The sequence below is a fragment of the Macaca fascicularis genome, chromosome 6, assembly GCF_037993035.2.
Source record: "Macaca fascicularis isolate 582-1 chromosome 6, T2T-MFA8v1.1".
NCBI lineage: Eukaryota > Metazoa > Chordata > Mammalia > Primates > Cercopithecidae > Macaca > Macaca fascicularis.
Window position 1 is genome coordinate 71,746,903 of NC_088380.1, and position 25,377 is coordinate 71,772,279.

The 25,377-nt window shown below is 35.0% G+C and overlaps 1 protein-coding gene across 16 annotated transcripts in view; it reads left to right on the plus strand.

Annotated features, from left to right (window-relative positions):
* Nucleotides 1–25,377, plus strand: part of ERBIN (erbb2 interacting protein) — a 151,077-nt gene that overhangs the window by 116,861 nt on the left and 8,839 nt on the right. For 5 of the 16 annotated variants that reach the window (XM_073993543.1, XM_065546336.2, XM_005557037.5 and 2 more), the window contains 7 exons: nt 3,647–3,768; nt 4,711–4,884; nt 6,848–7,033; nt 9,116–9,230; nt 10,866–11,049; nt 13,446–14,988; nt 22,726–22,869. In XM_073993543.1, the coding sequence (XP_073849644.1) occupies nt 3,647–3,768; nt 4,711–4,884; nt 6,848–7,033; nt 9,116–9,230; nt 10,866–11,049; nt 13,446–14,988; nt 22,726–22,869 (2,468 nt within the window). Of the gene's footprint in view, nt 1–3,646; nt 3,769–4,710; nt 4,885–6,847; nt 7,034–9,115; nt 9,231–10,865; nt 11,050–13,445; nt 14,989–15,435; nt 15,644–22,725; nt 22,870–25,377 lie in introns of those variants that run through there. The other 11 variants (XM_005557040.5, XM_005557043.5, XM_073993545.1 and 8 more) reach the window with 4 other exon arrangements.

A 25,377-nucleotide genomic window follows, 5' to 3' on the forward strand; every position in this document is an offset into this window, starting at 1 on the left:
TGGGTGAATTTAAATACATGGAAGAGAGAGTCTTTGTAAACCTATTCTCAAAGCTTTAACTGTAGAACCTCCAGTGAATGAAGCTCTTTACGTTAGTTATCTCACAAATCTTCTAATTGGATTAGAAAGCTGAACAGGTTTTGCTACATATAAATACAAGTCATCAGATTATACCCATGAAATAATAACTTATCAAAGCAAGTCTTTTATTGCTTCTGGCAGAGAGCAAGAAATAATTATCCTATAGAAAGTAAAGAGTTTTCTAATAGTTTAGCACTAGTTCTGGAATATAAGTTAAATAAGTTTTTATTCCATTTCAGTAATTCAAAGCTAAACCTGCTATAGCAATGTAAAAATAATAGCCAATTTGAGTCAGACACGATGCTAAGCACTTTATATATCCATAACTTCTCATCTTTACAATCTTCCAAAATAGATGCTGTTATCATTAGTTGCCTCTCCCAAAGCTTAAAATATTTATCTGACCCTTTATAGAAAAAGTTTACTCATTCTGCCTCTAAACTGTCAGAATCATAGGTATATTCGTGCCTTGATTCTTCTCATACTGATTTCTACTTTAATGATTCAAATCTACCTTGCCTTCTTTTTCTATTCTATCATTGTAATTTATTTCCTTCCTGTTTAATTTGAAAAGAGATCACAATTCAGGTAAAACATTTATTTCTGATAGGAAGAATAGAAGTAGCAAAATCTTGCCACTACTAATTTTTGATTTTGAGATTTGTTTGAAGAGTTTCTAATAGAAAAGTTTGAAATACAGTATCAATTATGATTTTCTGGGTCCTCTTAGAGTTCATTTGTCACCTAAAGTGTCTCATGGATATTATACACAGAGTACTAAACAAGGTGAATGAATTTCCTTTCAACTATAAGAAAGGCTTTTGTCTTTATCCTAGTGCCTCCAAGAAATAGATGAGTCAAAAAATATTACGTATTTGTGTTTGGGTTTTATACCAATTTGAGAGAAGTAGACACTGTTCACAATTAATTCTGTTTTTCATCCCACCTTTGTGACAGGTATTGTGCTAGAGCTAAGTAAAGGCAAAAATTCTTGCCTTCAAGATTCTGAAGGTGGGAAGATTTAAAAAAAGAAGAAGGAAAAAAGAAAGATTCTAAAGGTAGATAGTGATGAATAAATGTGCAAGAGTAGGGGCGAGATCTTGGGCCTAGGTAGAGGAATCAGTCTTAATCAGAGAGAAAAGGAAGTATGCCTTCTTGTAACAATACATTTGTAGCTAAGAAAGCAGGATATTGGTGGAAATATGAGTCTGAGGGTTTTTATTGCATTTGTTTTTTTTTTTTTTCTGAGACGGAGTCTGGCTCTGTTGCCCAGGCTGGAGTGCAATGGCCGGATCTCAGCTCACTGCAAGCTCCGCCTCCGGGGTTTACGCCATTCTCCTGCCTCAGCCTCCCAAGTAGCTGGGACTACAGGCGCCCACCACATCGCCTGGCTAGTTTTTTGTATTTTTTTTGAGTAGAGACGGGGTTTCACCATGTTAGCCAGGATGGTCTCGATCTCCTGACCTTGTGATCCGCCCATCTCGGCCTCCCAAAGTGCTGGGATTACAGGCTTGAGCCACCGCGCCCGGCCGCATTTCTTTTTACAATGAAGTGGAAGTTGCCTCTGGAAGTTGGGGTAAGGGCATTTCAGGGAAGTCGTAGTAATTAATGTATCATAAAATCTAAGCTTAATAGAGAAGGAAGTAAAACCTAGAGTGATTTTACAAGGAGCAAAAGAAAGGTAGTTAAGGAACTGAAAGTTTACCAGCAGTAATAAGGAATTGAGTGATTTGGAAGAACAGGCGTCGTGGTCAAAGAGGTGGAAAAGTCCTGAATATGACTGTGGTTGTGAATCATTTAGCTGATATGCATAGGGACATTGGGATTGAGGACATCAAGGAATATAAAGTTGTAGTGTTGAGGTGGTGGGCTTATCATCTCATATTGACATCATTCAGGATATTAGCAGGTCTTAGGTGGAGAGAAAAATCTGTAGCCAAAATACTAGAGTCCTCAGTAAGTCTATACCTGGGTGATCAGTTTGAGTAGCCTCTAGAATGGATAGAAAGTGATACTATCTGATGTCCTGAATCTTCAAAGATGTGAGATTTATAAAAAAGAGTAGAAAGTGTGAGTGACCAGAATTTGACAAGAATGAGAAGCATGGTAAAAGTTAACTTACCTTGGGCTTCTGAATAAGTTCTGGTGTAAAATTGCTTTAGACACACTAATTGGAATCTCTGGGCCAAGCTGGTGATTGAAATTACAAGGGAGAGGGAATTATATGAGTTAAAAAATAGACTTTGTTGGAAACTGCTGGGCTGTCCTTGCCTTTCCAATGATACCACAAAAGTATGTCAATAGGAATTTGAATCACATTCCACATTTGTTTTGAACGAAAACAAATACATTACTTCATTGAGTATGTGTTAAGCAATTAAAAAAAGCAATTATAAGGAAAAAAAAAATCTTGAATGGAGTAATGAAAACAAAGAAGAGGCTAAATTAAAGAATTTCATTCCCATTGGTAAGACTTGGTTTCATGACATCCTTAGTTTGGACATGAGATTTTAAAAGGTTAAGCAAGCCCCAAATAAAGGCTTAATAAAAATGATAATTAGAAGTTTTTGTATTATGTTATTTTTGTGGAAATATTCTAATTGACTATATTTGGGTATTCCAGGAGTTTCTGGGGTTCTTTAAAGCTCATTTTGGATACTCGTAATCTCTGTTTTGAGTAGGGGATAATCATTTTCTTTTAATGGGCAAAAAAATTGCGATTTTATTTTGTATTGCACAACTTCTATGGAATGATATATAATAGCTGAATGAATTAATTTTTAAGCCTTATGTATTTTTTAGATGCCTAATAATAACAAAAAACTGAGAGTTGTTAAATCTTTGCTTTTGATGTTACAGGTTGAGTATCTCTTATCCAAAATGCTTGAGACCAGAAGTGTTTCAGGTTTTGATTTTTTTTTGACTTTGGAATATTTGCAGAATTCATATCAGTTGAACCTCTCTAACCCAAAATTCAAACTGTGCCAAAATCCAAACGTTTTGGAGTGCTGACACAATGCTCAAAGGAAATGCTCATTAGAGTTTTTTGCATCTTGGATTTTTTGGATTAGGGATGTTCACCCTATATATCTGATAGAATATATAAGTGTTGGGTTTACCTTAAAATTTCCATTTTTTTACATTTTGATATAGAAAATATATTGTAAGAACTTTACTTAGTATATAATCCATGTTATGTATAATGTTTAATACAGTGTTGAAATTGCATTTCTACCATATTTCCTTTTAGAGCACTGCCCAAAACCATATATCTGTGGTGTTTTCATTGGTAGATTCTCTTCAGGAACCCTTCTGGTAAAAAAACAAGACGAATCAGCTTCAGGGAAGAAAGGATATGTGATTGACATTATAAAGAAATCTTACATTGACATTATCCAGAATCAGCCTATGCATTAGGATTTCTAATTTCTTGCATTGACCATTCTTAACTATTTTAGACTTATTGTAATGAACATAACTCGTACAGAAATTATGAGCAAGTGATAGTTTTCCATAATTACAGTAAAATATAGTAGGTTTTTATTTGTTTCTTACTTTTCTCTAGTTATGTTTATATCAGATAATGAAAGTTTTAACCCTTCCTTGTGGGAGGAACAGAGGAAACAGCGGGCTCAAGTTGCATTTGAATGTGATGAAGACAAAGATGAAAGGGAGGCACCTCCCAGGGTGAGTCTGTTCTTTATTCTTTAAAATTTGAAACAAGTCTGCTGATATTAAAGTTGGTACTATATATACTATGATGTTTGGGGATATAAAAAAGTATTGGATTTATTCCTTGTCCTCAAGTTACTTGAAGTGTTATTGATTCCAAATATTCAGACATGAAAGAATGTGGGAACAATATAAAACTGTGTGATTTAAAACTAAATTTCATAGTATATATAACTATAAGAGGAAAACGTTATTATAGGCTAGAGAAGTGGACTAACACTTTATTTCAAATTAGTGCCCTTTATGTTTAACTTCAGTTTAGCTGACTTCCCCCCACCATATTTGTAATGATGATTTTCTCCGCCTTCCCTTTCTTTAATGATTTATTTTTATACATCTTAGAGATAAAGAACTCTTTGTTATGAACATTTTGTTTCTTTATGGAATTGAAAACATATCACAGTGATAGGAGTAGTAAATACATATTTTTGAGTTACTTATGAATGTAATTATTTGCCCCTTATACAAACTTAGCTGAATCTCAGAAAATGACAGGCTGACCTTGGAAAAATATGGCTCTTGGTATGTGAGACATAAATATATGAATATCTGAATTTTATATATACGTAGATGAATATCTAGCTGAAAAATGTGTATCTGTTTCAAAGCTAAGTGGCACAATTTTTGGCAATATTCATACTGTATGTCTCTAAATGGAAATATTTGAGTCTGATAAAATTTTTAAAACATTGAAATTTACTGTGAAGTCTTACTATTTTGTTATAAAACCATATTTTTATTAAGCCTAAAATGCCTTCAAAGTCTATCATCTGTCTTCACAGTTATCTCTATGAGCTTAATATCTAATGTAATTCAGATGGATTGTAGGTTAAATTTTGTTTGAGATTGACATTAGAAATATTTGTACTTCATATTTCACTTATTTTATTTCTCTAGGAGGGAAATTTAAAAAGATATCCAACACCATATCCAGATGAGCTTAAGAATATGGTCAAAACCGTTCAAACCATTGTACATAGATTAAAAGATGAAGAGACCAATGAAGACTCTGGAAGAGATCTGAAACCACATGAAGACCAACAAGATACAAATAAAGATGTGGGTGTGAAGGTTAGAAAATTCAAAAGGATTAACCAAAGCCTATTTCAAGTTCTTATTTTTAAATGGCAGTTGATATAGTGACCCTTTTCACGTACTCTAAATGTTCAGTTAGGCAACACAGAATGATATTTCAGTCAACATGCTCACATACGTACGATGGTGGTCCTGTAAGAGTATAAGGGGCCGGACGCAGTGGCTCACGCCTGTAATCCCAGCACTTTGGGACGCCAAGGCAGGCAGATCACTTGAGGTCAGGAGTTTGAGACCAGCCTGGCCAACATGGTAAAACCCCATCTCAACTAAAAGTACAAAAATTAGCTGGACGTGGTGGGCATCTGTAATCCCAGCTACTTAGGAGGCTGAGGCAGGAGAATCGCTTGAACCATGAGGCAGGGGTTGCAGTGAGCTGAGATCGCACCACTGTGCTCCAGTCTGAGTAACAGAGCAACACTCTGTCTCAAAAACAAAAAATAAGAATATAAGGGAGATGGCTGGCCATGGGGGCTCACCCCTGTAATCCCAGCACTTTGGGAGACTTGAGGTGGGATGGTTGCTTACACCCAGGAGTTTGAGACCAGCCTGATGAACATGGTGAGACTGTTTCTACAGAAAGTTAAAAAAAAAATGCTGTGCTTGGTGATGTGTGCCTGTTGTCCTAGCTATTTGGGAGGCTTAGGCAGGAGGATCACTGGAGGCCAGGAGTTCAAGACCAGCGTGGGCAACATAGCAAGACAACCTGTCTCTACAAAAAATTTAAAAATTAACTGGGCATGGTGGCATGCTCCTGTAGTCCTAGCTACTTGGGAGACTTGAGGTGAGAGGATCCCTTGAGCCTAGGAATTCAGGGCTGCAGTGAGCTGTGATCATGCCACAGCACTGCAGCATGGGTGACAGAGCGAGACACTGTCTCAAAAAAAGAAAAAACATACAATGGAGCTGAAACAGTCCTATTGCCTAATGACATCATAACACAACTTTTCTATATTCAGATATGTTTGCATACACACATACTTTCTATTGTGTCAGAATTGCCTATAGTGTTCAGTACAGTAACATGTTATACAGGTTTGTAGCCTCGGGGCCATAGGCTATATAACGTATAACCTATTTGTGTAGTAAGCTATACCATCTAGGTTTGTGTAAGTACACTCTATGATGTTCACAGAGTAAAAAAAATCACCTAACAAATTTCTCCAAACATATCACTGTTGTAAAGTGCCACATGAGTGCACTTGCCAGTTTAAGGTTTTGTTCTTAGCTACCTGAACTGGGAAACTGTAATAATCAGTGAAGTCCATAATTACTGTCGTTACCACTCTCTGGCTATAGAATGTCCAATTGGCAGTGTAGCGTCAGCGTAACCTTTAAAAAAATCATTGTCTGAACAAAGAACATAATGAATGCCAGAAAAATTATTATGATGGAAATTTTTTTCCCCCAGTAATATTGATCCATTTTGCCCCATTCTCATTTTAAATGTAATTGCAATGACAGACAGTTGGCATTCATTTCCTTGGGATGTTTCAGAAACTTTCACAAATTCCTAAATGGTATATTCCTTTAGGACTTTGCCACACACACATTATTGTATCACAGAAACAAAAGTTTTACATGTCATTAGAGTTACTATTCAGTCCACAATGAGCGGAAAACAATTTTAACCATCCGGAGTTGAGTATGCTGAGCTAAGTGACTCAGTTGTCCACACTTACAAGCCTTGCAGTTTCTAAGAGGAAAGTAACCTTGGCTCACTTTTAAATTTTAATGTGGCTCATGGATCTTTGGGGGCCACGTGATCCTAAAATGAGCATTTTATCTGTGAGTGTCACAGGTTTCTATGTTTAAAGTTTTCGTGTTTGAGATTAGTCCCAGAATTGGAAGTTGGCAAATTGCTTACAAATTTTTATCTGAACCTTTAAAATACATATAAAACTTAAAAGAATATGAGCTCTTTATATTTTCTTTTACTTAGACCTCAGAAAGTACTACTACAGTAAAAAGCAAAGTTGATGAAAGAGAAAAATATATGATAGGAAACTCTATACAGAAGATCAATGAACCTGAAGCTGAGATTAGTCCTGGGAGTTTACCAGTGACTGCAAATATGAAAGCCTCTGAGGACTTGAAGCATATTGTTAACCATGATGATGTTTTTGAGGTATGATTTTATGATTATTTTGGAGCAATCATAAGAACTTTCAATTTAATATTTTATTGTTGCTAAAGACCTGATATTGATTGTAGAAAGTATATTAATGCATTCATCATTGAGAAATTTCATATCTGCAAAAATATCACTCATTTGTCACTTTAAACTTACAAATTATTATGCCCTTTGTATTCAGATGTTTATGTGAATTAGATTATAGGTAGTCGAGGCTACTGTAAAATACATAATTGCTTTTATTTCTGTAGCTTAAAAATGAAAAGACTACTATAAGCATACCCAGTTATTTAACTTATTTATGCATTTATCCTTGAATGTGAAAGGTTTTTTGGTTGAATGTCTGAGACAGTTTTAGATGTGGAGTTTCTTCTAGTGGATCAATAAGACCTGGAACTTTTTTTTTTAAACAGCTTTATGTGAGATACAACTCACATACCATACAAATCACTCATTTAAAGTATTCAATTCAGTGGCTTTTAGTATATTTACCAAATTGTGCAGCCATTACTACAATCACTTTTAGAACATGTTTCTCACCCCAGAAAGAAATCCCCTACTCCTTACCTGTTACTCCTCACTCTTTATCCCCTTCAGCGCTAGGCAACCAAAAATCTACTTTATATGCCGCTATAAATTTGCCTATTCTTGACATTTCATTTAAGTGGAATCACACAATATGTGGTCTTTTGTGCCTGGTTTGTTTCACTTAGCATAATGTGTTTGTTTATCTATGTTATAGCATATATCAACACAGCATCCATTTTTATGACTGAATAATATTACATTGTGTATATCCACCCTTTGTTTATCCATTCTTCAATTAATGGACATTTGAATTATTTCCACTTCTTGGCTGTAATGAGTAAGTCTGCAGTGAATTTTTGTGTACAGGTTTTTGTGTGGATATATATTTTCATGAATAAAAAATGATTGCACCATTTTATATTCCCTTCATACGCTGCTAATGGTAATGTAAAATAGTGAAGCTGTAACTTTTTAATATGAATATCTGAAGTGTTTCTGATTTATAGCTGCATTGTTCACTGCAGTGTATACTAGCTACAAGTGGCTATTTAAGTTAAGACATCTTCATCCCTAAAATTTCAAAGTGCATTCAAGCACACCATCTCTTTTCCTGGTTATCCGTGAGCTGTCATTTACAACAGGAATAATTTTTTTTTTAAAAAAAGATGGTTAATATCACTCAATACACTATGGTATGTACTGAAGCTAATGTAACATAGGCTGTGAAAAAATTATTAGGTTTGTTACAGTGAACTTATGACTCATTTAGTGTAATTTTTATGTGTAAGGCACTGTGTTTGGAGGTAAGGTGGCAGAATGGATAAGTGGATATAGGGATTTAAATGAATGCAAGCGCATGTAATTAAGGATACACTGTGCTAAGTGTGTTAAAAAAGTACTAAGTGTTGCAAAAATTTAGAAGGAAGATTTATGGCTGCCTTAAGGAGAAGGGGGCATTTCACCTGTGTTTTGGAAGATTTTAATTCACAGATACAGGAGAATGGAATGAAAGGGGAAGGAATTATGAGAGCAAAAGAATGGCATTTGGAACACATGGAAAATAACATTTTACGTTACTGAATGAGTCAGAGGCAATATTATGAAATAAGATCGGTAGAGTAGATAGGGCCCTGATTACAGGGCTCTGAAAAGCCAAGCTAAGAAGTCTGGACTTAATGTTCTGTTGTCTTGAGGAGCCACTAAAGGCTTTTAATAGAGTGTTACTCTAATTCATAGAGCTATATATGGTTGAAAGTTATTATAGTTGTGAGAATATTATAGCAGATGCAGCACGTGAATATCTCAGTATAAAAAAGGGAATAGAGGGAGCAGTATCCTAATGTTTGATTAGGATAATGATGCCATGAAAAGGATAGAGGTGCAAATTGTACAAACAGGCTCGGAAGGACTAGTTGTGTTTTATTGCAATATCTTGAAAAGGTTTAATATATGTTTATAATATTTGTTTTCCCTTTAAAGTCTTATGACTTAATATTTATTTGAAGAAACAAAAATTTAATTTTTATCACCCTCCCCGCTTTTTACTAGGAATCTGAAGAACTTTCTTCTGATGAAGAGATGAAAATGGCGGAGATGCGACCACCGTTAATTGAAACCTCTATTAACCAGCCAAAAGTTGTAGCACTTAGTAATAACAAAAAAGGTTAGATGTTGAAGGAAAGTACTAAGAGTAGAAATTGCCTCAATAAATTTATAAATTTTTTGGAATAAATTTCATTCAATATTATGTTATTTGAAACATTTTAGAAACAAATTTTTAAGCTTGGCTTTCTGAAAGGTTCTCTTTCCCTCTCTCTCATTTTTAGTGAAAGGCCTTGATAGTCTTTTCTTTCTCCTCATGCAAATTTACTTATAAAGGATGGACTTACCGACACATAAGCCTGGATTGTAATTTCATATCTGCCACTTACCTGCTGTGTGAGCCTTGAGTTAATTTTATCCATGTGTACATATCTGATTTGACATACAATGAGGCTAATGAACAATTTTGCATCAAATAGGCTAGATAATATATCTTTCAGCACAGTACCTTATTTTTATTCATTCTATCGCAAAACATTTTTTACACGCTGTCCAACCTCTGCCAGCCATTCTTTCATATAAGACAATCTTAGACTCTTAGAGATCTTGAAGGGTATCTATCCCTTCCCTCACCCCTCCCCTCCAGCACCTGAGTATCTTTACATCTTCATCCTCAAATGTTTAGCCGTTTGTCTTTATGGCATCGATGATACTTATTATCAAGGTGGCCCTTGGATAGCTTGGGTTCATAATACTTGTAGTAGTGATACCTAAAATTTGTTGAGCACTAATTGCTTAGTTACTGTGCTAAATATTTTACGTGTTATTATCTAATTGTCACAATAGCCCCCATGATGAGGAGGAAGTGGAATGTATCTAAGAAAGAACCTAACAACCATCTATTTTAACGGTTAAGAGCTCAAAACCTAAATACACTGAGATCAAACTTAGAGTCCCATTTGCTACTGTTAACTGTAAATACAATCCGGACTACTAGAGCTGTGCTCCTAAGATCTCAGAACATCAAAGATATCCTTAATTCATATAATCTTCTATGGATATGTCTATATACACTATTTCCATGATTTGGCTAGAATTGAGTTAGTTAAAAAAACAACCTTTTAGCACTACTTTGAAAAAATACTACTTTTTATACTACCCATTATGGAATATGAACACTTGTCTGTTTCTGTTCATATAATTGCTACACACACAACCACCTCACATATTGAGAGTTTACCATTCATAAACAAGTCTATGAAACGTTTTAAAAACATTAAGGAAGAGCTGACCTTTGAAAATTCCTTGATTTGTTTGGTAATTATATGTTTGTAGATTGACTGAATTGCTTATTTTTATTAGAGTGGACGGGGAAAAAATTCCATATATGTATGAAATAATTTCTTGCCCAGATAAGTTCAAAAAGGTTGTAAATTATATTTTCATCATCAGTTTTTCCAATTTGTAAATGGGTGAAAAGCATATTCACTGAAATTAACTGACCTTAGAAAGCAGTACATAATAATATCACCTTGTCAGTAACTAAATCAAATTCTTAGTAACCCCAACATTGGTTACTTTTTAAAAAATTATATCACCATCTAAAAATTTAGTCTTTGTATTAGGACTGAATTTTTGGGGTGCTTCCGATTTTCTTAAGAACCAGGACGGTATAATTGCCATTTGTCATCACTGAAAAACATTTCACACAATTCTTGGGGAATTTATCATTGATATTAAATTTGTTTTGTTTCAGATGATACAAAGGAAACAGATTCTTTATCAGATGAAGTTACACACAATAGCAATCAGAATAACAGCAATTGTTCTTCTCCATCTCGGATGTCTGATTCAGTTTCTCTTAATACTGATAGTAGTCAGGACACCTCACTCTGCTCTCCAGTGAAACAAACTCATATTGATACTAATTCCAAAATCAGGTGTGTGAACATCTTTTACAGTTTTTCATTTATACAATAAATAGAAGTAGTAAGGCAGATAACGAATATATAAACATATAGGGTTTAATAAATACTATAGAAGTGGTTCCAGCAATATGTTTTCTTTCCCCATTTGTATTGCTGATTTTCTATTTAGTTTTTATACATTTCCATCTTAAATTAGATTTTCAAATGGGGAAGAATAGACTAGATTCTCAATATCCTGGTTAAAAAGTTGAATATTTATATATTTTTAGATATGGCAACATAAACATATTTGAGGTAATATAAATTGAAAGGAGTATTTTTATAGTTAGAAATGCAGAATCATTTTGGGGGCTGCCATTAAAGGATTCATTCAAATACTCTTGACTGGTGGTGTATATTTGGCTTAGGCTTAATTTTGTAGGAGACACTCACTGAGAGAGATAAATGTTAATTTGTATAGCCTGGAATTTAGCTGAAGTCTAAAACACATTTTATTATTTAGGCTCTTGAGAAATTGGTTGTCTATAATGTTGGCAGTGGGTTTGAAAAGAAAAAAATAAATTTGGTTATCAGAGTAAGGCCCTGCCATTCTACCATAGTGTTATTCTATCAGCTAAACTCTGTTTGTTAGAAAGATGGGCTGGATGTGGTGGCTTAAACCTGTACACTTCGGGAGGCTGAAGCAGGTGGATAGCTTGAGTCCAGGAGTTCAAGACCAGCCTGGGCAACATGGTGAAACCCCATCTCTACCAAAAAAAGTACAAAAGTTGGCCATGTGTGGTGGCATGTGCCTGTAGTCCCAGGTACCTGGGAGGCTGAGTTGGGAGGATCACTTGAGCCTAGGAGGCGGAAGTTGCAGTGAGCTGCGATCACACCACCACACTCCAGCTTGGGTGACAGAGCTAGACCGTGTCTCAAAAAAAAAAAGAGAGATTGGGGTTGGCTGGATGTGGTAGAATACCTGTAATCCCAGCAATTTTTGAGACTAAGACTATAGATTGCTTGAGTCCAGGAGTTCAAGACCAGCTTGGGCAACATGGTGAAACCATGTCTCTACAAAAAAATTAGCCAGGTATGTTGGCACATGCCTGTAGTCCCAGCTACTCAGGAGGCCAAGGTGGGAGGTTCTGTAGCCTGGGAGGTTTAGGCTGCAGCAAGTCATGATCAGGCTACTGCACTCCAGCATGGGTGACAGAATTGAGACCCTGTCTCAAAAAAAAAAAAAAAAATGGGGTTACTTGGGGTTACTACTAAACCAAAAGCTTAATGTATGGATATTTTTAACAGTCATTTAGAGTTGTTCTTAAATTTCAGGCGTATTTAAGTAAAATTTGTATATTAACGTGTATTGTTGGAAAAGGGATGTGAATTTTATGCCTGAAAATGAGTTAAGGTATTGTGTAATTACAATCAATCATTTATTTCTATTCTTTGAATTTGAGGCTATGAGCTGCTGTTTAAAATACTAATTTTTATAACCTCCTAGATATTATCGTATTAATTTGTTGAATAATAAAATTTTTTTTATTGTTGGGAAAGTGGTATATTTTCTAAATCCTGCTTTTAATATAATGAATAAAGCCTAAGCAAGGAATACAGCAACACCTTTTTGTGCTGTGTTTCTAGTAATGAAAGTTTTCTTTTTTGTAATGGGAAGACCCAGTATTAGGGAATTTTTGTGGAAACTTGAATATGTATTCAAGAGGACACAAATACTTTATACCACCAGGTAAAAATAAAATATTTTCTATAATTTTGGAGTGACACTTTTAAAAGTATTTGCCAAATACAGCTAGCTACTTAGAAGAGTGATTAGACTTCATGTATCTTTTTATGCCTTTTACATATTTGATATAATACTTTGGATAATTATTCAGTTCTTGGCTTTGTACAGTTTTCTTACCTGTATATTTGAATGTAATAACAGCTGTGTACTTCGTTAACTGTGGTTAATTTGGTTAATAATGTAAGGCTTCAAAATTAACTGTAAAAATGTCCTGTGCGCTTTACTCCACTATTCATGTTACTAGTTTTCTTTCCATATATTTGCCCTCTTTCAAGCATTTTGTTTTTTTAGCATATTCATGAAAAGATGCAGCAGATTAAAAATTCTAATTTTATTCATAGTTCAGCCCTTTGAATTTTGTGACAAATTAGATTGAGCATATTGATGAAAATTAATCTTGGTTTTATCTATAACTTAATTGTATTACTTGTCTGCAACTGAATATAAAGCTCTTTTAAGATAATATTTTTAAATTACATACTTGATAATAAATGCCTTTTGTCTTTGACTTAATTTATTAAGTTTTTTAACTTGTCTACCTACGCAATTTATTTATTAATGTTCCCTGTTACTAAGAAAGTTTGGCTTTATTATGTTTTTCATAAAATTATCTTTATTTTAGGCAAGAAGATGAAAATTTTAACAGCCTTTTACAAAATGGAGATATTTTAAACAATTCAACAGAGGAAAAGTTCAAAGCTCATGATAAAAAAGATTTTAACTTACCTGAATATGATTTGAATATCGAAGAGCGATTAGTTCTAATTGAGAAAAGTGTTGACTCAACAGCCACAGCTGATGACACTCACAAATTAGATCACATCAATATGAATCTTAATAAGCTTATAACTAATGATACGTTTCAACCAGAGATGGAAAGATCAAAACCACAGGATATCATGCTTGGAACAAGCTTTTTAAGCATTAATTCTAAAGAGGAAACTGAGCACTTGGAAAATGGAAACAAGTATCCTAATTTGGAATCTGTAAATAAGGTAAATGGACATTCTGAGGAAACTTCACAGTCTCCTAATAGGACTGAACCACATGACAGTGATTGTTCTGTTGACTTAGGTATTTCCAAAAGCACTGAAGATCTCTCCCCTCAGAAAAGTGGTCCAGTTGGATCTGTTGTGAAATCTCATAGCATAACTAATATGGAGATTGGAGGGCTAAAAATCTATGATATTCTTAGTGGTAATGGACCTCAGCAACCAAGTACAACCGTTAAAATCACATCTACTGTCGATGGAAAAAATATAGTCAGGAGCAAGTCTGCCACACTGTTGTATGATCAACCATTGCAGGTATTTACTGGTTCTTCTTCATCTTCTGATTTAATATCAGGAACAAAGGCAATTTTCAAGTTCGATTCAAATCATAATCCCGAAGAACCAAATATAATAAGAGGTCCCACAAGTGGCCCACAATCTACACCTCAAATATATGGTCCTCCACAGTATAATATCCAATACAGTAGCAATGCTGCAGTCAAAGACACCTTGTGGCACTCCAAACAAAATCCCCAAATAGATCATGCCAGTTTTCCTCCTCAGCGCCTTCCTAGATCAGAGAGCACAGAAAATCAAAGTTATGCTAAACATTCTGCCAATCTGAATTTCTCTAATCATAACAATGTTCGAGCTAATACTGCATACCATTTACATCAGAGACTTGGCCCAGCGAGACATGGGGAAATGTGGGCCATCTCACCAAACGACCGACTTATTCCTGCAGTAACTCGAAGTACAATTCAGCGACAAAGTAGTGTGTCCTCCACAGCCTCTGTAAATCTTGGTGATCCAGGTTCTACCAGGCGGGCCCAGATTCCTGAAGGAGATTATTTATCATACAGAGAGTTCCACTCAGTGGGAAGAACTCCTCAAATGATGCCAGGATCACAGAGACCTCTTTCTGCACGAACATACAGCATAGATGGTCCAAATGCATCAAGACCTCAGAGTGCTCGACCCTCTGTTAATGAAATACCAGAGAGAACTATGTCAGTTAGTGATTTCAATTATTCACGGACTAGTCCTTCAAAAAGACCAAATGCAAGGGTTGGTTCTGAGCATTCTTTATTAGATCCTCCAGGAAAAAGTAAAGTTCCTCATGACTGGAGAGAACAAGTACTTCGACATATTGAAGCCAAAAAGTTAGAAAAGGTAATTGAACGTGAGTTTTTCATTCTTTTCTTTATGAACTTAATTATTTTCCTTAATTGGCACTCTTTGTTTTCTAAACAAGATGAAACAAGAGTCTCTGAATTACTGATTATCTCTTTATATTCTAGGTGTTTTTCTCTGGTACTGGGAATAGAGTTCCAAATTTAAACTCAGCCAGGACAATTGGGATGATAATGTGTGTTTCTATCCTCTCCTTTACTCCCCACTATTTCTAACAAAAATATTAATTTTATATGTTTATGTGTCTGTCTCTTTGAGATTGTGCACATATACTAAAAATAATACATGTATCTCTCTTTAGCATTTTCTGAACTTTGCTATTAATAATTGTTGATTATCTAAATATAAAAAAGTTTACTATATAGTTAACAGAATAACAAAAATGTATTGCATATGTAAATATTTCATCTAATATTTTTTCCCCAGTCCACAGTATATGAACTAACATTGTCACTGACACAGATGGCTTCTGGCATGGCGTTTATTCTTAACTTTTCTGAATTTCTGCATTTCTGACCTACTTAAACTCAGTTAAGTGTTTCTGTGGCTCTAGTGTGGCTTAGCAGTAGTTGCTTAAATAACTGATGCTCATGTTCAATTTATAATTTTATGTGTAGATGTTCGTCTTTTGAAAGGAGTTAAAAATGTAAATATATATCCTTGTAAAACCAATATGAGTACCATAGTCATGTGGCCCAAGTGTACAAGACATGATCTTTCTTTAAGATTTGACTTTATGTTTACTCACTAGATTTTACGCAAGCATTATCTTTCTTTCTTTATTAAATATAAATGTGTTCTTAAAAACAGGTGAACATACAACTTCAATTAGCCATTTTTTAAAATTCCTTAAGTAAAATTTTCAGAAATGCCTAAAATATATGATTAGTACCTCTTATCAGTTTACATGAAATCTCAGCCTATAATTGTTCTTTTTAGTGCAGTCCTCAACTTTATATAAACTTTAAATAGGTAAACATCCACAAGCATTAGGCTACTTCATTCTCATCTATCCATTTTATTTCATCTAGTAACCCTGTACACACTGTTGAGGCTATTTGAACTTTTGTGCTTTTTCTAAGGCACTTGGAAATGTCTTAAGCAGAAGAGTAACATAGGTGTGTTTTATAAATAAATTTCTGGTGACGTTGTGAAACTAGATTTTAGGGGAAGAGGCTGTAGTCAAAGAGATTGAGTTGTGATGCCATTTAGTAATCTAGATAAGAAATGAAATGTGAAGTGTTATCAGTGCAGTTAAGACAAACGAGTTCAAGAGAGAGTTCTGAAATAGACTTTTAACAAGTTTACTTCGATTGAATATTCCTATAATCAATCAGAAAGGAAAAGGGATAAAGCTTGAGATTGTGCCTTGAATAACTGGTTGTTGGCAATGTCTTTAGCTATTACTGGACACAGAGGAGGATTGGGAGATTTGGAAGATGAGATGAGTTTGGTTTTTCTGTTCTGTGTAGTTTACATCTTATATGGCTGTTCTCCTACTCCTGTCTGACAGAGATATACCTGGATTTTAGTACATAAGAAGCAAGTAGTAACTATCTCATTGTTCAGTGTGCCACTCTGCTTTTTTTTAATTGCCTAAAATATTTACATATTTTGAAATTCACGGTACAGGTTCTTGAAGAGTATATGACACTAGTTTCCTAGTTGTTTCCACTAGTTATTTAGAGGTGTGAATTAGTTGATTGAAACTAAAGAGAAGCCTTGTAAGAAAAGAAACAGGGCAAACTGTGAACACAAATCTGCAGCTGATGACTCCCATTTTCAATGATATCATACTTTGAAGTTACATGGGGTGCTTCTCTCATCATATGCTTGCCCAGACTCCTGCCTTTCGGACCACTGGTTGACTACACTGTAGTATCTTCTAGCTCGTCAGTTGGGAAGCATTTCTAGCAAATACCAAAGTACATATCCTGCCATTACCATAGCTCTACTGCATTTCTTTTAGGGTATTTTATTCTCCATGTCTCCCTTTCCCTTTCCCTTTCCCTTTCCCTTTCCCTTCCTTTCCTTGACAGAGTTTTGCTCTTGTTGCCCAGGCTGGAGTGCAGTGGCACCATCTCGGCTCACCGCAACCTCCACCTTCCAGGTTCAAGTGAATCTCCTGCCTCAGCCTCCCTAGTAGCTGGGATTACAGGCATGTGCCACCACGCCCAGCTAATTTTGTATTTTTAGTAGAGACAGGGTTTCTCCATGTTGGTCAGGCTGGTCTCGAACTCCTGACCTCAGTTGATCCGCTCGCCTTGGCCTCCCAAAGTGCTGGGATTACAGGCATGAGCCACCATGCCTTACTCCATGTCTTTCTTAAATGTATGCTGTGTTTGCCTGTTTCAGTTCTTTAAAAGTATTCACACGTGAGACTGTTTTTATCTAACATATGTGAAAGTTTTATCTTAAATGGATTCATGTTTGATAAACCACATTTTTAAAAGAATTTAAATTTTTAAAGAATTACTTTAAAAAAATTTTTTAAAGCATTTAGAGAGACATTTTAGTCTTAATAGTTCAGAATCCTAGCTCTGCTGCTCAGTTAGCTACTTGGACAAGTCACTTTGACTTTCCTTACCTTGGTTGATGTGTATATTAGGTGCAATAAAAGGAACTACTAGGATTGCTTAAAAATTAAATGGGTGAATACATGCAAAGCACTTAGAATGGTACCTGGCATATATAACTAAGTGCTAAATAAGTGTTTATTGCTATTATCTTCATCATCACCATCTTTTAAATATAAAGAAATTATCAGCTGATTAAAGTTATTTTTTAAAACAACAAAATATTGTGCAATAGGTTATTTTATGATGGTAAAATTATTTTTCTTAAAAATTTAAATGTAGTTCGTAATTTTAAAATATAAACAGATTTATTATATCAAAGATTAAGGCCTTTTTAGAAAGTGAAGATAGTCTCTGTATGTTTAGCTTGCAAAAATTTGTTTTAAATACCTATTTATCAAGGATGATGATCTTGAATAATATTTCTGTTATATATACTTACCTGTCAGAAACAATACCAATAAAATGTCAATAGAGACATTTGTATTCATTCACACACTTACATACGTACATACATACATAAAACTAACAAAAATAGAAATTTCAATAGAAATTTGGTATTTCCTTCATGATTTCATTATTAGTCATCTCTTCTTCAGACAATATAGTTCAGAAGATTATTTCATTGTTTAGGAAATAACTGGTTCAAAAGATGAAATGTGTTAATGTACTGCTAGTAATTATCTGTCAGTGAGATTTGGGGACTTTTTGATACATTTCTAAAATGTTTTCATTTTGAAAGATAAAATGGTAATGATAAATGCAAGAGTAATCGCAGAAGATGGGATTATTCAAGAAACAGTGCTTTTTGAAAAACTTACAATTTTGATAAATAGGATTAAGTTTAATAGATTAAGGTAAAAATTATATATGAAGAAGGAATTCTGAAAGCAGAGAGAGACAAGGAGTTCAACCTGGTTGAATTAAGGATTTATTTTGAGAACATTTGATATAAAGTATGGATATTAGAAAGTCATAATATATAAAGTTTATTTAGTACTTACAAAGTGCCAGAAACTACTATCACTGTACAGTTACCTTGCTGTACAAATGTTTCTCAATTTTCACATGAGTCTTTTGTGATATTTTTATTATCTCATTTTACCATAAGGAAATTTAGGCACAGAATAGTTAGGTAATTTTCCCAGGATGGTATGTGTTACGTAGTGGAGAGAAACAACTTTAAAAGCCCATCAGAAGAATTTCAAGTTGACACAATAAACAAGAGAGAGCCACTGTTATTTCCTGAGTAGATAGAGTACTTTAGGACATCTTAGGCAAAAGTGTTCAGGATGAATTGATAAGAAGTAGCTTAGGAAACAGTTTCAATAATTAAACAGCCAAATGAGAGATAGTTGATCTGGGATTTTGGCTCTCGTGGTGATGACTCTGAAAAACACTTGGGTCAAAATTACTTAGTTTTAGGAATTGAGAAAAAAGATTGAAGAGGTAGCCAGGGTTTCTGATTTGGGATATTTGGTTATCAACCTTAATTAATTAATTAATTAATTTTAAAAAATAGAGACAGGGTCTCGCTGTGTTGCCCAGGCTGGTCTCAAACTCCAGACCTCAAGCAATCCTCTTGCTTCAGCCTCTCAGATAAGCAGTCCTCTCACTTCAGCCTCTCGAAGTGCTGGGATTACAGATGTGAGCCACCATGCCCTGCCAAATCAGTTTTTTTTTTTTTTTTAAAGCATTGTGGTATAATATAAAAGTTTGGCAAAAAAAAACTTAGTTGGTTTTGAAGATACTGAATTTGAATAACCAAACGTTTGTACCTAGATTTTACCTTTGTTCTTCCTTTAACCTAGGTAAGTGGTTTTCAACTTAACTATATAGGGTCTATAAATAAAACTGTACATTCTGAGTGATTTCAGAGATTTTCAGATTAATTTTGACCTCTCTGTGTGTGTGTGTGTGTGTTTTGCTTTGTATGTGAACCGGCATCCATTTATTCATTATCCCATTTTTCAGTAAGGAAATTTAGGTGCAGATTAATTAATTTTCCCAGGATGATATATATGTTATGTGAAGGAGGGGGAACAACTTTAAAAGCTGGTCAGAAACATTTCAAGTTGACACAATAAATAAGGTGAAGCCACTGTTACTTCCTGAGCAGATATAGTACTTTAGGATTATTTTACTGAATAAAATTATTTTTAGGAGAATGGTGGTAGAATCACGTTAAACCACTCTCAGACAACTCGAAAGAACCACATCTAACATTATATAACCTAAAGTACTGAAATCACAAAGTAGTTGTGAGACTTGCAGAAATAAAGAGTTAATTTTCACTGGCAAATTACTCAATACTCTGCAAGTCTCAGTGTGGGGATGCTTTCTTTTCATATGTTCAAAACATTCTAAAATCTTATAATTTTGAAAATTGTCCCTGTTTTATTTATAGAAACTACTTTATGCTACATTCATGCTCTTATTCATTAGATGGTGTAATCAGAATGTATGGGCATTAGAAGCAGATTGAAAGTGCTACATAAATATATTACTAATTAACTACTTTAATAGCAGCAGGATTTAGACTCCAGACTTCAAAGCATTGATTCAAAGTGGTAGAAGATGATGGAGGATCTCCATTCACTCCCCTACACCCACCATCTTAATTCTAATGGCAAAGTAGACATGTAAAAATGTTTCCCTAGTGGCTTTCACAATGTCTGGCCTACCTCATGAGGTCAGTTCCCAAATTAAAATTTGCTACTTTACTCAGCTGAGAGTTAGTAATAACAGATAATCTATTGAAACTTAATTAGTTTTTAAACCTTTTAATAGTCACCCCTCTTACCTCCCACTGCCAAAAACAAAAACAAAAACAAAACAAACAAAAAAACCTACCTCGAATCCAAAGATGTAAAGTAGTAGATGTCACCTTAAAAATTTCAAAATTTACTTAATTAAACTAATAAGCAAAATTTGAAAAGGAATAAGAACTTTATATTTCAAAGGTGAATGGTTACTATCAGCATTTACTAACATTCCTTATGAGAACTCAGATATTAAGCATTCCAAACCATAATATGATTAACACAGCATGGTAAGTGTTAAGTTCACTTGTTATTATACAACTATCAGTATGTAATGAACAACATTGCCTGGGACATTATGCCTAGCATTTAATTGAGCACTGCACAATGTGTTGTGACAGGAAGCGGTTTTATGTGGATGTCTGCACAAACCTGAATTTAAAACCAGACCTGTTTTGAGCTTCAGCTTTATTCGTCAGTAAAATATTTACAGTAAGCTCATGTGTTTAGAGATGACAGAGAAGGCTTTGCTGCAAGATCTGTGTAAAGGGTTAATCAGGCCACTTGAGTCAATAACACATTAAAGCTCTCTGCACAGCCAATGTGTGTGTGTCTATTATTTATGTATGTATGAATGATTTATTTTTTTATTCCAGTCAAATGTTTATGAAACCTCCGAATTGCTTCTGCTAAATCTTATCCTTGGTGAAATGGTTTGGGAAGATGCAGGTCTGGGCTATAAGTTTAGCTTTTATGTTAGAATTCACAGAATAACTGGAAGTGTACATGGTAATTTTATGGATCCTTTTCTTTCTGGAATCTTGTATTGTTTCTTGGCATCAGATGTCAACTTCAAATTTTGAGAAGGAATATATTTGCTAAGAGTAATACAGAAATGCTTGTTATGATATTTCTGTATTAATAATAAGCCATGCTCAAAATGTGGTTTCCCCAGTTAGACTGTTAAGCCCTCATCAGGGACATGACTAAAGGTACTCACATGAAAGAACAGCAGTTCATAAACAAGTGGAACAGTGGGAATCAGGCAGTGTGTTTATTGAGGGTACATCTTCAGGCAATTCTGGGATTAGCAATTAGGTATTCGTATGAACTCAGTTTGTGAGAGGATTCCATCAATGGCTCTTTAAATTTAGGCAGCAAAGGCCACCACTAACTCCTAAAATACAGTGATCTTTAATACGAGTTTATTTGAATGGGGAAAATTTGCCACACATTTTCTCGTTTTCTTCTTGTTGTAATTTTACAGCAGCAGGAGCATTTTAAAAGTTATATTTGCCAGCCTGGGCAATATGGTGAGACCCTGTCTCCATTAAAAATAAAAAAAAATTAGCCAGGCACGGTGGTGCACACCTGTGGTCCCAGCTACTCAGGAGCCTGAGGCAGGAGGATGGCTTGAGCCCAGGAATTTGAAGCCAGCCTGGGTAACATAGCAAGACTCTTGTCTCTGTAAAAAATAAAAAGGGTATATCATGAGTTTGTGTATGTTAAAACTGTTCTGTAATGCAAGATATTTTTCTAAACATCTAAACATTTAGAAATTGAAATGTGGTTGGGCACAGTGGCTCACACCTGTAATCCCAGCAGTTTAGGAGGCTGAGGCAAAAGGATTGTTTGAAGGAAGGAGTTTGAGACCACCCTGGTCAAATGTTGTGAGACCTTGTCTCTACAAAAAAAATAATAATAACAACTAGTCAGGTGTGGTGTTGAGAACCTGTAGTTCTGTCTGCTCAGGAGGCAATATCATTTGAGCCCAGGAGTTTGAGGCTGCCATGAGCCAGGAGCATGCTATGGTACTCCAGACTGGGAGTCTACCTCTTAAAAAAAAAAAAAAAAATTGAAATGGTATTTTTTGCAAATATATTTTGTGTTATGTATATTTAAACACTGTTTATTTAATACATTAGAATTTGCATAAAATGAAGTAGATCTCTAAAAATTCATTTGACTTAGAATTATTGGGTGTTGGTAAAATTTATCTTTATATAGATAAATTAATTTCTGTTCTGTGTATGACTTTAGATACACATACATCTGCATATGGCGTCAGTTCCTATTTTCTGACATAAAAGATGTGTTAGGAGTAAAGGAAATAGCATTCTAAAAGCAGTTATATGTCTGTACTTCCTTTGCTTAAACATGCGAATGGTTGTATTTACATGTAATTTGTGTATATGTATATGTTGTCATGTAAATACATGGTAAATGGTTCCAATTTCTTTCAGTGACTCTGAAAATTAGTGTTGCATGATACTTCTCTGGTTTTGGGGTTACTTGAAAATAAGTCTGCATATATAACATGTCTCGTGGATTTTGCATGCTACACTAATCTCTGTTAAATCTATCCCCTCTTTATTCAGAGCATGCTGTCAAGGTCCTTTAATTCCAATTTTACTGCTGTAAGCAGTTTTCACTATGGCAGCTCTAGGGATTTGCGTAGCAGCCAAGGCAGTCTTGCCTTGAGTGTTGCAGATGGAAGAGGTTCTGGTGGGCACATTTTTCGAGTGAGTACCTACACTAGACCAATACTTTTAGCTTGTAGAAGAGAAAACCCCAAATTTTAAGTGTTTTAATGTTTCCAGGAAAAAAATGTTTACTCTGGGCTAGAAGCCTTGATTTCCTCTGAGTTCTTCCATGGCTTAGTTCTAAACCTCTCTTCAAAGCTGATACAGTCATTATCTCTTGAGTTTCTTTGGTCATAAACTAATGATGTAGTCAGCAAAAGCAAAAAGCAGTGTACAATAGGAATAACTGAGAGTTTTTAAAAACTATTCTTTATAGTATTTTTTTCTCTTAATATTAAACTTTTCTGTTCCTAACTAAAGATTTTAAGGCTATGCTATATGTAATCCATAGACCTGTTACAGGGAAGAATAATTTTAACTCCAGTGATTGAGAATTGACTGAGAGAAAGCACTACCCTGAACTAAAGTTAATCATAATTCACTGAGCATGATTAGCTGTGAGACTGGAGAAATTGTGATAAGTATCAGTGAAAAGACAAAATACAAATCCTTCCTTACTCACATTTTACTAAACATTTCCTTAGTAGTGAAGAAGAAAGGTTTATCATTTTAACCAAAATTAAGTGTGGGGGATAAAAACACAGAGAAAGAGAAGGAAGAACTCTGGGTGGCCCTGTTTTAAGATTTTTTTTCGCATAACAACTTGAAGTAGTAGCTTGGCCTCTAAAATATTTCCTTCTGCCCCTCTCCTTCAATCCTGAAAAGACTGTTTTCTCTCTAATAACCCTATTTTATCCCCTCCCCATTGTTTCCATGTGAAGTATTTGCTTACTTCTGGGTCCTTTACTTCTACCTGAGCGATGGTATCCCCTATTTTAATATATACCTGACTCTCCTCTGGTGTTACAGATTAGGAGCAATCTCCTGGATTCTCTTGGCTCTGGCTGTACCTGACCTAGACTTAAACACTGTCCTCTGTCACCTGCCACCATGTGATTCCTATGCTGTTGAGTGGCAGTAGTCATGTTGAAACCTCCCAAGTTTGTTTACTTACTTACCTACATATTTATTTATTTATTTTGAGGCGGAGTTTTGTTCTTGTCGCCCAGGCTGAAGTGCAATGGCGTGATCTCAGCTCACTGCAACCTCCGCCTCCTGAGTTCAAGCGAGTCTCCTGCCTCATCCTTCCAAGTAGCTGGGATGACAGGTGCCCGCCACCACACCTGGCTAATTTTTGCATTTTTATCAGAGACGGGGTTTCACTATGTTGGCCAGGGGTCTTGAACTCCTTACCTCAGATGAGCTGCCTGCCTCGGCCTCACAAAGTGCTGGGATTACAGCCATGATCCACTGTGCCCAGCCAGGAACCTCTCAATTTAAAAGATAAGAGAGAAGAGTGATAGCTATCAGTTTCTCATTCCAAGAGTCCATGGGGGTAAAGATCGGTGGCTTTTATTAACTCAGGGGTAATCTTTGCCATTTATAGTCACCTGGAGCAATTGTATTTTCCAGATTCTTTTATAGTAACATTTTGTGCTTGTTTTTTTTTCAATTTGGAGCCTTTGAATCCATTGACTTTTACATTCATGGTATCCTTGTTCTTTTAAAAGGTAAACATAGTTATACATTCACACCTCAGTTAAAATTTCAAGCTGAGAGCTAAATTCATTATTATGTATTCTAAAAGCACATCTCAGAAAGGGAGAAGGAAAATAAAGTATTCATTGCGTAAATACACAAAATTAGATCATGTCTAAAAATTCTAAGCCATGGTTTGAACTAACTGCACATGATAGATCTGTTGCAGATATAATTTCTAAGATTAAATTCGAAATCCTTTACATGTGTGCTGTAGTATGTCATAACAAAGTAGATTTTAGATTAATTTTTCAATATGATGATGTAGTCTGCATTTCTATGTTGCTAGCCATAAGCTGTTTTGAACGTAACAATAGTGCTATTTATCGCTATCTGTTTTGTTTTCTAAAACATATATAGGGATGTGCTTAGAACTAAAATTGAAGTGAAAAACATATGTGTCTTGCTTCCTGGCATATTTATAATAAGAAATATTCAGGGGCTCTGTGCAGTGGCTCACACCTGTAATCCCAGCACTTTGGGATACTGAGGCTAGAGGATCACTTGAGCCCAGGAATTTGACACCAGCCAGGGCAATGTAGGGAGACCCTGTCTCTGCCCTGCCCCACCCCCCTGTAGTGAGCCATGATCACACTACTACAGTACAGCCTGGGTGGCAAAGTGAGACTCTATCTCCAAAAAGAGAGAGAGAGAGAGATGTGTGTGTGTATATATATATATGTATATATAGAGAGAGATACGCGTGTGTATATATATATTCAGGGATAATGAGATTGAGTCTATTTTTCCCCTAAAGCTATCGGCTTGGTAAACTATAATACAGGAATAATATTAACCAGTTAATTGGGTTTAATAGCATTTCTCCAAATCAGTACTTTTGAAACTGTTGAACTCAGTGTGGCAGAATTAAGCTACAGCAAATTTTATATTCATTTCACACCCCAGTCT